Source organism: Scleropages formosus, chromosome 1 (assembly GCF_900964775.1).
Source record: "Scleropages formosus chromosome 1, fSclFor1.1, whole genome shotgun sequence".
NCBI lineage: Eukaryota > Metazoa > Chordata > Actinopteri > Osteoglossiformes > Osteoglossidae > Scleropages > Scleropages formosus.
In genome coordinates, this window is record NC_041806.1 from 611,805 (window position 1) to 624,270 (window position 12,466).

Sequence of the window (12,466 nt, forward strand, 5' to 3'; positions counted from 1 at the left end):
CATTGTCTGTCTTCATCAGTGCAGTGATGGTCACCCACAAGGTTTCTGTTCCATCATCCTTCAGCAAGAACCTTCCATTCTCCCAGTAAGTTTGTCATCTCCAGTTACAATGAGAACAGAAGTACTTCCCATTGAAACCTGCCCAGATGTGAATGCAACTGATCACGATGTCCTGCCCTTCATATACAGTCACTGCAACCTCTCCTGACCCACAAAAAGCTGAAATATAAAACAATATTTCATCACTTCCCACTTTCACACTTCTGGAGTTAACTCCTGGCATGGACTTCACAGCTGGTCAGTGCTTTTTTCCTGACACTGGCCAAAACAACACTGAAATTACACAAATATTCCATTTAGTTCAATTTATGTTATAGAGAGTGTTTCTCAGCACACTGACAAGGCTGAACAACACATACAAACTGGACAGTGTCACGCCCATGCCACCGAGTCAACGCGAAACACCTGGGGCACGGCACAGACGGCTGCATAGAAGGCAGCGTCAGACAAGGAGCTGACGCGGAACCTTGTTCAGCCTTGTTACTGCGATCTCCTAGCGACCATTCATCCTTTTCCTGATCCCTTAGTCCTCACCCAGTCAGTTACCCTCCTCCTTGAACCTCTGTGTCTCCTTTGATCATCGACCTCTCGCCTGTATACCGACCTTGCTTTTGGATTGCCCCTTTACCGACATCTGCACCTCGAAGACCTTTCCGCCTGTCCTCTGACGAATTCTCCTGGATTTCCCATAATAAAGCCCTCATTCCGCTCCGCGCTTGGGTCCGCCACTTCCTTCCGGGTCCGCAACATGACAGACAGTAATACAGGCAGCTGAGGAGAGGAAAACAAAATACTCCCAGGGTTAGGGTTAGGAAAGGGAGAAAATAAACCTCAGAGATTCAAGGACCAGTGGCTGCCCGTCCCTCCTGGATGAATATGTACAACTTACCGAGGTACCATCCCTTGGACACGGTATATCGACCATCACTGACCCACATGGGACGAAGAAAGCACACATGCAACTGCAACAGATTCCTCTGGCTGTTCTCAAACCTCCAGGACATTTCAGGAATAAACTGTTAGACAAAAGGTTTACCAGGGTCACTCTAAGTGGACACACCATTTTTCACACCTGTGAACACTGTTGGTTCTTTCCCAAGATCACAACTTGGCTGCAAAATTTTTGTTTTCCTCTCCTTGCCAGAACACTGATACCCAAAGGATGCAAACTGTAGCATAATGAAGACACACCCAGGAGCCTTATTATACTGTGTATGATCTCATACTGACTTACCATCAGCAGCTAACAACTGAAGGGTTCACCTGACATCACTTGGTGGAAGAGTTGAAATATTGCATGTTTTTACTTTCAAGATGTATATGTTTTATTGGGAATGCATAGGTTGTTCATGATCTTACAGGTAGCTTTCCAGGAACTTTAGTAATTACAGAGTTATTTTGTAAGGGTCTCTATTCAGGCCTACAAATACACTGTACAGTATTTCCTGGCCTAAAGAAAAGGATGTGTGCTGTGTTAACCTTGTTGCACTCAGATTAATAGCCCCTCCTGCTGGGGGTCCAGGAGCAGTGTCTCAGTTTGGGCTCTGCTCAAGTGAAGGTCTGCAAAGGGACAGGTTGACTTGGTGTAATGCGCTCATTTAATGACCTCTTTTTTTGTGTGGAGAAAAGCATAATTAAAGGTGATTATAAGAGAGAATGAAATATATGGTACTGACTCACCTGGTCAAGTTACATTGTGGTTTTCCTGGTCCCAGATGAAAAATCGTGTCTGGAAGTGCTGTGTATGTTTTGAACACCTGACCATGACTCAGAGAGTCAGGAGTGAGACTCCCTGTGGGACTAGAACTCAGACTCTGGTTGGAACTGAGACTGATGGCCTGCAGCCAAGACTCACGGTGGGACTGGAACTCAGCCTTGTGGATTGGAACTGAGACTGCTGAGTGGGACCTCTGTGAGCTGCAGTGACTCACCACCGGACTGGTGAGTTTGCGCATCCTTTGTGTTGACCTCATGTTGCAGACATCCGGGTTGGGCAAGAACCCAACGGCCAGCTGTATTGTTGGAACTAACAACATTGATCCGCCCTAAAGAAACAAGTCAGAGTGGAAAATGTGATTATGTGGATAACAAAAAAGCTAAAGCAAACCCTGCCATGACAGGACAAATGAGGACAGGTCTGGGACAGGAGGACACATGACTCAAGTCAACTATGGCTTCACTTGGTCACATCACTCACAGCGAGTGGACAGCCCTCACACAGCGAGTTGAAGACATACAGCTGAGTATTTTCAGCAGCTGTCACACTCAGTCCTGTAGCTGCCAGGTCCCTTTCAGCGTTAGTCCACAATTTCCTCTTCGAATAGAGAGCTGTGTCATCTTTCATGATGTCACGTAGTCCACAAAGTGTATAATAAAAAAATGAAAAGTTAAATCAGAAAAGAACATCACTCGAACATCACTCGTGAACAACCTCATGGCTTACTTTCTTTGCAAAATCTTTAAGATTAGTGACACCTACTGCAAATATTTAACTGGAACACCAAGATGAAAAAGCTCCACCAAGTGACACTTTCTCAAGAGCTCCACTCTTTCAAAGCACAATTATTGCACAATGAAGTGGGAAGGGGAGCCTGTTGTCTTTCTGTCGAGCAGCACATTCATGCAATAATCAAGCAATTCATTTCCATACCTTGTTAACTGGTGAACACATGAAGTGGGAACAAGGTAAAAGTAACCGCTGTGTTTGCTATGTTCTCAAGACCTCTGTATTTCAGTATGAAAACTTACAGGATCTTTAAGACCGTGGAAGGTACAGTTAATGGTTTCCCCTGAGGTCCATGGTAATGTCCACAGTGAAACACCACAACGTGGGACACTTACAGTACAGTACCATGCATTATACTATGAATATATCCTTATATGGCTCACTCAGTGCGCTGCCACATTGTTACAGAGAACACAAATGACAGAGCAACACATATAACATGTATTAACAAGACACATTGTACATGCATGTCAGAAGAACTGGGATGAGAACAGAACAAACAGTTACATAAATGAACAAATATTCTGTAAATATAAAAGATAGAGCAATAAAGCATGTACTTTATGGTGATAAAATGATGATGAAGTGTTGAGGAGAGGAATCAAAAAGTCATGACTGACGTCATACTGGAGAAAATAAACCCCTGGGGGTCCCTTGGAGTCAGTCGCTACATAAATGGGACTGACAAGAGGCAGCTGACCACCTCTCCCCAGGCAAGAATATACTGAAAGTGAGTAAGTGACCAGTGCAGGTCCCAGTGTCTACCAAGATGTCCAGTCGCCAGTGGCCATTGCACACCCAGAGCAGGCGAATCCGAAGCATTTCATGTCGGCAGTGGCTCTAGGGCCACCACAGGGGCCCAAGTAAAGACAAAAAAGAAAGGGGCGGGGGGTAGCTACCACCAACACTGTAACACGTACAGGTTTATTATTCAGTATTTCGAATTACTTTAACACCTCTGCAGTGTGTATGTGAAACTAAAGAACTGAGCCTTAAGCCTGGATTTAAAGGGAAACACAGAATGTGAATGTACAAAAGAAGAGTCCAGCTCAGCGCCCACCACCAAATCGAGCTCCAGAAGCACTTTGGAGCAAACGCTGACTTAGCTGTGAAAGATGTTTACACAGAAACAGATAAGAGAGCCAAAGTACAATGTGCGCATACGGCTGTGGCTGCAGACAATCAGAAATGGCACTATTTAAGATGTAGCACAGACGTTGTGGAGAATAAACCATGGGGGTCAAGAGAAAGTTCTTACCACTACAACCCTTTGACCTGAGCAGTCTGGTAAGCAAGAAAATTATAATAATCAATGAGGAACGGAATGTCCTGATTCAGCTCCCAGTGAAGGTGTGTGTCAATAAGGTAGGTGGACAGGTGGAGGTGTGTTCTCAAACAATTCCAAACCCTACACATCAAGCCTGTCATAGCACAAGTTCCTATAGATGTTACAGCCCCAACAAAACCTTTGTTTAAATGTCTGAAAGCGGGTAAACGGTATGTAACCACACTTGTACACCATCCTATAACTGCTGTCATTTTAGTTTAACAGTTTAAAATAAATAGCTATTTCAGTATACATCTGCTGGAATAGTGCATGACACATTAAAAACTGTGGAATGTCACCTCACTTTGGGGGAAAGTAGCCGGAACTGGTGTGGGAGGTTGAGAAATACCAACTAGATATAGTTGGACTCACCTCCACTCACAGTGTTAGGTCTGGAACCAAACTCCTCGATAGAGGTTGGTCCCTCTCCTACTCAGGAGTTGCACGAGCTGAGAGGCGCTGGGTGGATGTGGGGATACTCACAAGCCCCCAGCTAGCTGCCACGCAGTTGGAGTTTGCCCCGGTGGACGAGAGGGTCGCCTCAATGCAACTTAGGGTCGCAGAGAGGAAAACTTTGACTGTTGTGTGTGCTTATGCACCAAACAGCAGTTCAGAGTATTTATCCTTCTTGGAGAAGGTGGGTGGGGTTCTGGACAGGGCCCCACCAACAGACTCCATAGTCCTGCTGGGGGACTTCAACGCTCACGTTTGCAATGACTGGGAAATCTGGCGAGGGGTGATTGGGAAGAACGGCTTGCCCAGTCTGAACCCGAATGGTAAAATGTTATTGGACTTCTGTGCTAATCATGGTTTGTCCATAACAAACACCATGTTCGAACACAAGGATGCGCATAAGTGTACTTGGTACCAGAGCTCCTTGGGCCAAAGGTAAATGATTGACTTTGTAGTCGTTTCTTCTGACTTGAGGCCTCATGTTCTAGTCACTTGGGTGAAGAAAGGTGCTGAGCTGTCAACTGATCACCATCTGGTGGTGAGTTGGATCAGATGGCGGGGAAAACTGATGGACAGACCTGATAGGCCCAGGGCGTTTAATGAGGGTATGCTGGGAAGGACTGTCAGAGGACCTTGTCCGGAATGATTTTAATTCGCACCTCCGGGAGAGCTTCTCCCGTGTCCTGGAGGAGGTAGGGGACATGGAGTCTGAATGGACCCTGTTTAAAACCTCCATTGTGGAAGCAGCCAGGCACAGCTGTGGCCAAAACTTGTTGGTGCCAGCCAGGGCAGCAACCCGAGAACCTGCTGGTGGACACCGGTGGTGAGAGAAGCCGTCAAGCTAAAGAAGGAGGCCTTTAGGACCTGGTTGGCTCTGGGGACTCCTGACTCGGCAGACAGGTACCGGCAGGCGAAAAAGGCAGCAGCAGCTGCAGCTGCAGAAGCAAAATCCTGGGCAAGGGAGGAGTTTGGAGAGATCATGGAAAACGACTATCGGTCGGCTTCAAAGAGGTTCTGGAGAACATCCGGCAGCTCAGAAGGGGTCGGAGGAGTTTCGCTCAGGCTGTGTTTAAGCAGGAGTGGAGAAACTCTGACCTCTGATGAGGACATTGTCGGGAGGTGGAAGGAGCACTTTGAAGAACTCTTAAACCCGAGAGATATGCCTCCCTTACAGGAGTCAGGGCCAGAGGCTTTCGGGCTGTCAGAGTCCATTTCCCTGATGGAAGTCACTGAGGTAGTTGGTAAGCTCCACAGTGGCAAGCCACCGGGGGTGGATGAGAGCCACCCGGAAATGCTTAAGGCCCTGGATGTTGCAGGGCTGTCATGGGTGACACGCCTCTGCAATGTTGCATGGACCTTGGGGACAGTGCCCTTGGATTGGCAAACTGCGGTTCTGGTCCCTATTTTTAAGAAAGGGGACCAGAGAGTGTGTGCCAACTATCGAGGCATCACACTTCTCAGCCTCCCTGGGAGCGTCTATGCCGAGGTGCTGGAGAGGAGGCTCTGGCCGATAGTAGAACCTCAGATTGAAAAGGAACAATGCAGATTCCGCCCTGGCCATGGAACAGTGGAGCAGCTTTTTACCCTCTCACAGATAATTGAAGGGGCATGGGAGTTCGCTAATCCAGTTTACACGTGTTTTGTGGACTTGGAGAAGGCCTATGACCGTGTTCCCTGGAAAATTCTGTGGGAGGTGCTTCGGGAGTATGGGGTACCAGGGCCGCTACTGCGGGCCGTTCGGTCCTTGTACATATGGAGCGAAAGCTGTGTCCGCATACTCGGGATTAAGTCAAGGATGTTCAGGGTGGGTGTTGGACTACGCCACTCCAGGTGAGGGGAGAGTTTTTGCCCCAGGTGGAGGACTTCAAGTATCTTGGGGTCTTGTTCATGAGTGAGGGAAGAAGGGAGTGTGAGATCGGCCACAGACTGGGAGCAGAGGCAGCAGTAATGCGGTTGCTGTATCGGACTGTAGTGGTGAAGGGGGAGCTGAGCCATAAGGCGAAGCTCTCCATTTACTGGTCGATCTACGTCCCTACCCTCACCTATGGTCATCAACTTTGGGTGATGACTGAAACAATAAGATCGCAGATACCAGTGGCCAAAATTACTTTTCTCTGCAGGGTGTTGGGACTCACTTTCCGTAACAGAGTTCAGACATCCGGGAGGAACTCAGAGTAGAGCCGCTACTCTTCCACATTGAGAAGAGCCAGTTGAGGTGGTTCGGGCATCTCATAAGGATGCCCCCTGTGCGCCTCCCTTTGGAGGTATACCGGGCATGGCCAACTGGGACGAGGCCCCGAGGTCGGTCCAGGACCCGCTGGAGGAATTACATCTCACAGTTGGCCGGGGACCGGCTGGGGATCCCCCCGGCTGAGCTGGAGGAAGTTGCGGGGCCAGGGGCGGTTGGGCCTCTCTGCTCTCCCTGCTGCCACCGCGACCCTTTTAGGACAAGCGGGACAGAAGATGACATGAGGTGAGACATTAAAAACTAGTAACAGAGATCCCAAATAAATTTTAAAAAACCTCAAATATTTGCAGCACACAGGAGCACAGCAACACCCCCAACCCCCCCACCCCACAGGTGCAACTGCTCTATATATTGGACAGAGGACAGGAGGCGTCACACCACGGGGTTTGGACTGGTGCTGATGTGGTTGTTGCTGAAAGTTCTTTTGTCGCACGATTTGTTACGTGTCTTTCATGAAAACTCTGTACAGAGCACCTCATGCCTGCTCACTCCCCAAACTCAGCATCTCCAGTATACTTCAGTATTTGAAAATGATGCACTACAATTTTTACCCTTCTCCTTAGTCTCATATGATGAACATACACAATATACTTTAACATAAAATATACATTTGTATATTTCATTTACAAGTAATTCTACAATATTATTGTCCCCCTACCAAAAATACAAAAATATTGAAATCCTTACATTTTTTACTGAAGGTTTGGTATACAGGTAGTCCTTGATCCATCTAAACACAATATACTATTATACTATTATTTACAATGTGTACTGTACTGTACTGTACTCTACTAAACTATACTATTATACAAGCACTATTTCAATGAGGGTGAGCCTCAAAATCAGCCTCTGGGTTGTATTATTGAAACAGGAAACATGTCCATTAGTTAATGTCCACAGAACAACACTAAACATTGTCTTTCTTTCCAAGATTGCATGAAAATTAATTTTCAAACCACTGCATATCTGAATTTTTAAAAAGGCATCAAGCATCGTTGTTGTTTCCAGTTGTTTGTGGACTTTCAGTTTTTCTGATGAGTAAACAAAAAAGGCACTTGATGACTCTCCAGTCTGATGACAGCATTCTTAGGTAACTGCATGACTGTGATCCGTGATGGTCTTCATCCTTCTATTTCCGAGGAATTGTACAGATGTCGTTTTCCAGTCTCTTCTCCATAGCACCCCCTAGCAGGGTGGCCCAGGCTTTTGGAAGTCACTCCAGTACCTGTCAATTTTATTTAGGCTAAATCCAGTGATGGAGACAATCCCAGAAAACTTGCATCGGTTGTAAGGGATTTGCCACAAGTAGAAGAGGCCAGGCTGAGGTGGGTCAGTGGGCAGGATCCCTAAGTGCTCTAAGCACATGCCCAGGTACACATCCTCCAGATGGAAGGCTCGCACGTGTCGGGATGCCCTCAGGATTTTTTCGGAAAGGTCCATGGAAAAGGCGTAGGCATTCCCGGACACATAGCATGGATAGGTCTCCTGGGGGAAGACCTCCTCGGGCACGTACCATTTGGTGCCCTTCTGCCTCTGCACCAGCCCGTTACGGATGACCGCACCCGTGATGTAGTCCTCCTTGGGCTGTGCAGCGTGGGGGTCCAACAGTGTGTTAACCAGAAGGTCTACATTGAAGAACATGTCTGTGTCCACCTTGGCAGCGTAGGAGGCATTGGGGCAGCGGGTGACCAACCACTCTATCATCACCATGGTCTTGATAGTCAGATTGAGATACCTGTCCAAAAAGTTGGCCTGCAGCAGGTCATGGTGCTCCTTGCTCTCAGCATGCAGCTCTTCCTGTAGGCCACCTGTCTGGTCCTCTAGTCCCAGCAGAAAGAGTCGACGGATGGTCACCCCAGGCACCAGGCTCTCGTTACCCCAGGTCCTACGGATGGTGTCCCGAGCTGCCCGGTTGTGGGGTGCAACTGGTACCACAAGTACCAGGAAAGGACACTGGTTTCTGCACTTTTCAGGCTCATCAAGAATGAAGTGGTACTTGTGGGGGTAGAGGATCTCAAAGGGTCCTAGTGGCTTCCAGGGTGCTTGGGTGGTGGTGGATTTGAGAGTAGTAGGGGTCGATGTCCCACGTGGTTGTGCTGTACCACTCTCTTGGCCCTTCACCCTCCCCCATTGGGTCCAGGTCTTCACAATGAATGACCAGAAGTCAATGCTGATGTAGTTCAGCGACAGAACGGCCCCACAGAGGATCAGGAATGCTGACAGCAAGCAGGTACGACACCATTTAGGCCGGCCAACATTGCGTCCTTCCTCGCTGAAAAGCAGAGGGTGGGAAAAGACAGTTTACACCACAAAACCCAGACACAGTTTTTTTAGTTTTCAGCCGTAATTCTAGTTTCTCATGTATCGCAATTCATTTGGAAACTTGAAAATGTCATTGATTTCAGTCAGAGATGGAATCGTACAGCAGTGCAATTTTTAATGGATTCACTGAGAACAACTACCTTGACCTCTTGACCTGGGCCACTTACTGTAGTAGGAGGGACTCAAACTAGTTCACTTGGTGGCAGCATAGTGGATCTAACCACAACGCTACCAACTCCCCATCACTTCCAGATAAAAAGCCATAAAGTTCAACAGCCTAATTGTTATTAGCTGCCCACTTCATGATGTTGTGATGCCACCATGTAATGCTAATGGAAAATAATTATTATTTCACCTTCAGGATTGAAAATATATTTTGTGCACACTAATTTATTGAATGTGGCGACTTTGACCACAGTGTGAAAGCACCAAATAAAGCCACAGCAGGAGCAATACTTTCTGGTGTCGCCCCCATGAACGAGCAAAGCAGCAACACCTGCAACCAATTAAGAAGACCTGGGATAAAAGGAGCTCCGCGTCCACACATTGATGTGCATTCTTGCAATTGCCCTAGTGGTCTTGCAGCTTCAGTGGCTTTGGTTTGTGTCCTGCCTGTTCTATTGCTCCTGGTTTTGACACTGGTGGGATCTTTTGGCTACTGAGTTTGGATTGCCTGCTTTGTGACAATTGTGCCTGTAAAGACCTATACCTGTTCCTGACCCTGATTGTGTCTCATTCCTCAAACCTGGTTACAAGAATAAAACCAACTGGCAATTGGGTCCACAACTCACCTTTCTCTGGTCCTTGTGCCTGACATCTGGTTCATAAATTTTCTGCAGAAAGTTAAAAATCCAGAAGTCCAAGGACATGCTGTTCAGATTTCCCCATGGTGTGTGAGTGACAGAGAGAGAGTATACTTCACTGATGTATGAGTGAGCCATTGTAAGTAGTGTATCTAGCAGTGTAAGTCACCTTGGTGAATAAGGTATGTGGGCTGATAACACTACATAGTATCCATTGTAAGTTGCTTTGCAGAAAAGTGTCTACTAAGTGAATAAATGTAAAAATTGTCTACATGACATAAGTTGTCATAATGATGCATATAATGACAGTTTCAAGATTACAGAAATATCAGAACTGCTTTTCTTATTTATCAGAACAAGATTTTTATCATGCAAATTTGTTGCTTTGTGAAATGCACAACTCAGAAGTTTATATAAAGGACACTATTCTTTCAGACAGTTAAATTTCATTTCATTCAGAGAGTTAAATCTGAGCAGATAAAAATGAGTTTTGTCTACATTCAAGCAGAAATTTACACGCCATAGTAGCACACAGTTTGGTGCATGTTCTACTCAGTGCACATTGGTGTCAGAGTGGTAGCACACACTACTTTCCTGATCTGCCTTCATATCCAATGATGAGTTTAATAATCACAGTCATTTTTAATTGTATGCAGATCACTGAGCTCCTCAGCCTGTCCCAGTCTTACAGAGGAACCTCATTTATGCAGGTTGCACTTAAAGCCTTGTTCTTCTGGTCACTATCCTAAAGCTTATGACCATAGATGAGGATGGGGGGGCTGCAATCTCGCAGGAGAACCAAAAGCTTTGTGCGTGGACTTAACTTCTCTTTCACCACCACAACATCAGCAGCGCTATGGCTTCCACCCCAGTTCAGCATTCAATGACTCACCCTGTCTTAACTGATGGAGAAGACTCCAAGGTAAATAAACTCCTCAATAGCAGCACTGATGCAACACCTTGGACACTTTTCAAACTCAACTTGTGCCTTATCTATTAAAACATAGGCTGTAAAACCAAACACACCATTGACAAAGTCCAGTGATTGGTGTAGATGCAATCATGGTAACCCATACTTCTGCAGCACCTTTTCAAAATACACAGAGGCACATGACTGTAGGCTTTCTCCAGGTCCACAAAGCTCATGTAAACCAGGTTAGCAAATCATAACCAACCAACCAATTTCAACAACATGGGCACTACAGCCTGAGGAGGGGATTGAACCTGAAACCTTCGGCTTGAAAGACAGCAAGTCACACGGTCCCTCAAATGTCCTTGATAGGATGACGAGTTAGTCCACCGTCTCATGGCTCACTTGAAATGTACATGGCTGCTCTGGAATCAGAGGCCCAACAAGTGCCTGTAGTCTCTTCTTCAGCACCCTGACGTAGAATTTTCCATGAAGACTGAGAAGGATGATCCCTCAGTAGTTAGGACACTTCCTCCAGTGACCTCTTTTTGAAGATGGGAACCACCAGTACTTCTGCTTCTTATATGTTATGGAAACATCATGACATAATGAAGCAAAAATTTTCTTGAGATCTGAGGGGGCACTGCTGCAAATATTAATTAGTTAATACATACTATTTCTCTATCAGTCATCTTCAGTCATAAGCCTTGGCTGCACCTACCTTTTGCCTTTGCTCCTAACAAGGACCTGGGAGTCCATCTGGTTTTCACCTAAATCAGGCCTAAACAACCTGAGGCAGAAAGAGACAGGTAGACAGCAGCTTTTGAGTGATGCATTTGCCAGCAGTGGACAAGTCCCCGAAATGCCCTAAACTTTTGTTAATTATTCTGCACAGATTGTCCATGATGTGCTCTGAAGTAAACTTCCTGCTGCTGTGTGAGGGCTGCATCTCTGCATGTTAATCAGTATCTCTAGACATGCAACTCTTAAGGACATGGCTGTCAGAGAGCAAAATAAGCTGAGAAATGTTATTCTTTAAATAGCTAGTGCATTTGTCCAAACTTTCAGTGAAAACTTTCAATCCCAACTACTGTAACAGTTGAGAAGAGTGTGTGCAACTCATGGTGGCAACAAGGAAAGGAGTGGTTATTACCAGGCTATGAGGGTGTATTACAATGACACCGATAAATGCTTCCTGAGAAGGTGCACAGGAGCCGCCCACCGACACATCAGAGCAAACGTGACAGACTCATCTCATTCATTCATTCATTAAACATCTCAACAGTGTATGAGCTCTAATAGGCTCCAGAACTGAGAGCACACACACGAACACACACACTATCTGAAACTGCTTGTCCCATGCAGGGATGCAGGGAGCCAGAACCTAACCTGGCAGCACAGGGCACAAGGTTGTAGGGGGAGGGGACACACCCAGGACAGGACACCAGTCCATCACAAGGCACCCCAAGCAGGACTCAAACCGCAGACCCACCGGAAAACTGGACCCGGTCAAACCTGCTGTGCCACCGCACACTGAGAGCACCTCACCCTGAAATCTGAAGAGTATGGACGAAAATGACCACGTGACTCTAACCTTAAAATAATATTACTGTCCCAGTTATCTGTCAGAAAACGACAGAAAGATCTAGAAGAGCTAAATGTAATTTTTTTGAACTTGTCACCTTCACCATAACTAAAATAAGACCACACTCCTTGCTAAAAAAAAACCATTAGACCTATATATGCTGGTGTACTGGTTCCCGTTGGGTGGGGGGTAGGGGGGGTGGGCACTTGTCATGCTTTGCTTTAGAGTGTCGTGGGTTAGGGTTGGTTGCCA

At 46.4% G+C, this 12,466-nt stretch overlaps 1 protein-coding gene across 1 annotated transcript; it reads right to left on the reverse strand.

Moving 5' to 3' along the window:
• Nucleotides 1-7,763: 7,763 nt before the first annotated feature.
• Nucleotides 7,764-9,733, reverse strand: LOC108919696 (beta-1,3-galactosyltransferase 2-like). The gene is made up of 2 exons (XM_018727912.2): nt 9,708-9,733; nt 7,764-8,866 (listed from the first exon to the last, which is right to left on the reverse strand). Exons 1-2 carry the CDS (start codon nt 9,731-9,733, stop codon nt 7,780-7,782), a joined length of 1,113 nt encoding a protein of 370 aa, XP_018583428.2. The 3' UTR covers nt 7,764-7,779.
• Nucleotides 9,734-12,466: the final 2,733 nt, after the last annotated feature.

Coding starts and splice junctions, on each gene's coding strand:
- LOC108919696 (XM_018727912.2), bottom strand. CDS start 9,733: ATGTCAGGCACAAGGACCAGAGAAAG. Junction 8,867..9,707: donor GGCACAAGGACCAGAGAAAG/GTGAGTTGTGGA, acceptor TCTGCTTTTCAG/CGAGGAAGGACGCAATGTTG.